Source organism: Trypanosoma equiperdum (assembly GCF_001457755.1).
Source record: "Trypanosoma equiperdum strain OVI genome assembly, contig: ctg_418, whole genome shotgun sequence".
Classification (NCBI taxonomy): domain Eukaryota; phylum Euglenozoa; class Kinetoplastea; order Trypanosomatida; family Trypanosomatidae; genus Trypanosoma; species Trypanosoma equiperdum.
The window spans coordinates 11693-13092 of NW_027124330.1; the positions used below are offsets into that span (position 1 = coordinate 11693).

The following is a 1400-nucleotide window of genomic DNA, read 5'->3' on the forward strand; positions in this document are numbered from 1 at the left end:
TACTTCAACTTCATACATGCATGAAAAAGTAAGAGATGAATAAGAGAATTGGAATTCTAAAGGTATGAGCTTTTTTGTAGCGCAAGTAGGAGACACCCCTCAATGCTCCTCTTTTTCGATGGTTGCTAAATTATATTAAAAATTAGGAAAATACCGCATAGGAGGGAGGGGACGGGGGGACCAAAACCGAAAGAGACGCTAGCACAGTTGACCGATTCATATGGATGCACACGTGCTTACCGCATGTGTTTCCTTCCTTCTGTTTTTGCATTCTCAGTGTTCTCAGCATTCACTTGCTTCCTCGATCCTCATTTGCTCGGTGTGTTCTTGTTGGCGTGCGAACGGGAAGTGACGGTGATCTTCTTTACGGATGGATGGATGGAGCGTTCGATCTTGTCAGCCTTCTTTTTGTCAGCCATCACGAGGGTGTAAAGGTGGCGACTGCAACGGACCTTGAATTTGGTCACCTTCGGGTTGTGCTTCACCTTCACACAACGGGCATCCTTGCGACTGCAAATAGCAAGGAACTCCTTGAGGTTCTTGATCTCACGCGGCATTTCTGCCCCTTAGGGGTAACGTTGCAAGGTATAAGTTGCCATTTGTGTGATGCACAACGGCGGCACACAGAAGGACATGATGGAATGGGTGGGGGTTTTGTGTGTGTGTGTGTTGGGGGAACAAGTGAAGAAAATGGAAGGAGAAAATTAATAGAAAATAATCGTGTAGTAAGTTGGGGGACACATCAAGCACAAAATGAAAGAAATGGCAGCTCAGAGCCCTTTGCACACAAGGGCAACAACATTAGGGCCACGGGTAAAAAAACAACGTCCTCGTTCGGTGAGTTCGTGTATATATAATATTTTGTGAGCTCGAGCCGATTAAACAAAGAAAAAAATTGTGAAAAAACCAACGGAAGTAACGACAGTTGCGGGTGAAAACGAGCAATTGCATGAGTTTGAAGCGTTTCCTTGTTTTTTTTCCCCGCTACCTGTTGTTTCCTTCACAGCGCACCTGCACAATTTGAAGCTTCAGTTTCTTTCAGTCTGCTCAATTATCAGTTTCATTCGCATCTTTCCAACGTGTGCACGACCACACTCAGTGCTCAAATATAGTAGTTTGCATATCTAAAAAAAACAAAAAGAGAAGTTATTTATGCACGCGTCCGAACGTTAACAAACAGAATGAAGGGAAAATATAACCGTAAGAGGGGAAATACATCGAGCGCTGCATTCATTCACCCGAGTGGGTGAATAATGTCAGGTCATCACTGTACGATTCTATGTGAGGGAACCTCCGACCGAAAGGCCCCAGTAAGAAATGACGGGGTGAAAGGAGAGGAGTACCAACTCTTCCGTCGTCAGGCTCGTTAAAACGCGCCTCAACCCCCCCCCCCAAAAAAA

At 45.1% G+C, this 1400-nt stretch overlaps 1 protein-coding gene across 1 annotated transcript; it reads right to left on the reverse strand.

Moving 5' to 3' along the window:
* Positions 1-308: 308 nt before the first annotated feature.
* TEOVI_000174000 (60S ribosomal protein L38, putative) lies at positions 309-557 on the reverse strand (the record flags this gene model as incomplete). Its single annotated transcript, XM_067224923.1, has 1 exon — positions 309-557. One exon carries the CDS (start codon positions 555-557, stop codon positions 309-311), a length of 249 nt encoding a protein of 82 aa, XP_067081024.1.
* Positions 558-1400: the final 843 nt, after the last annotated feature.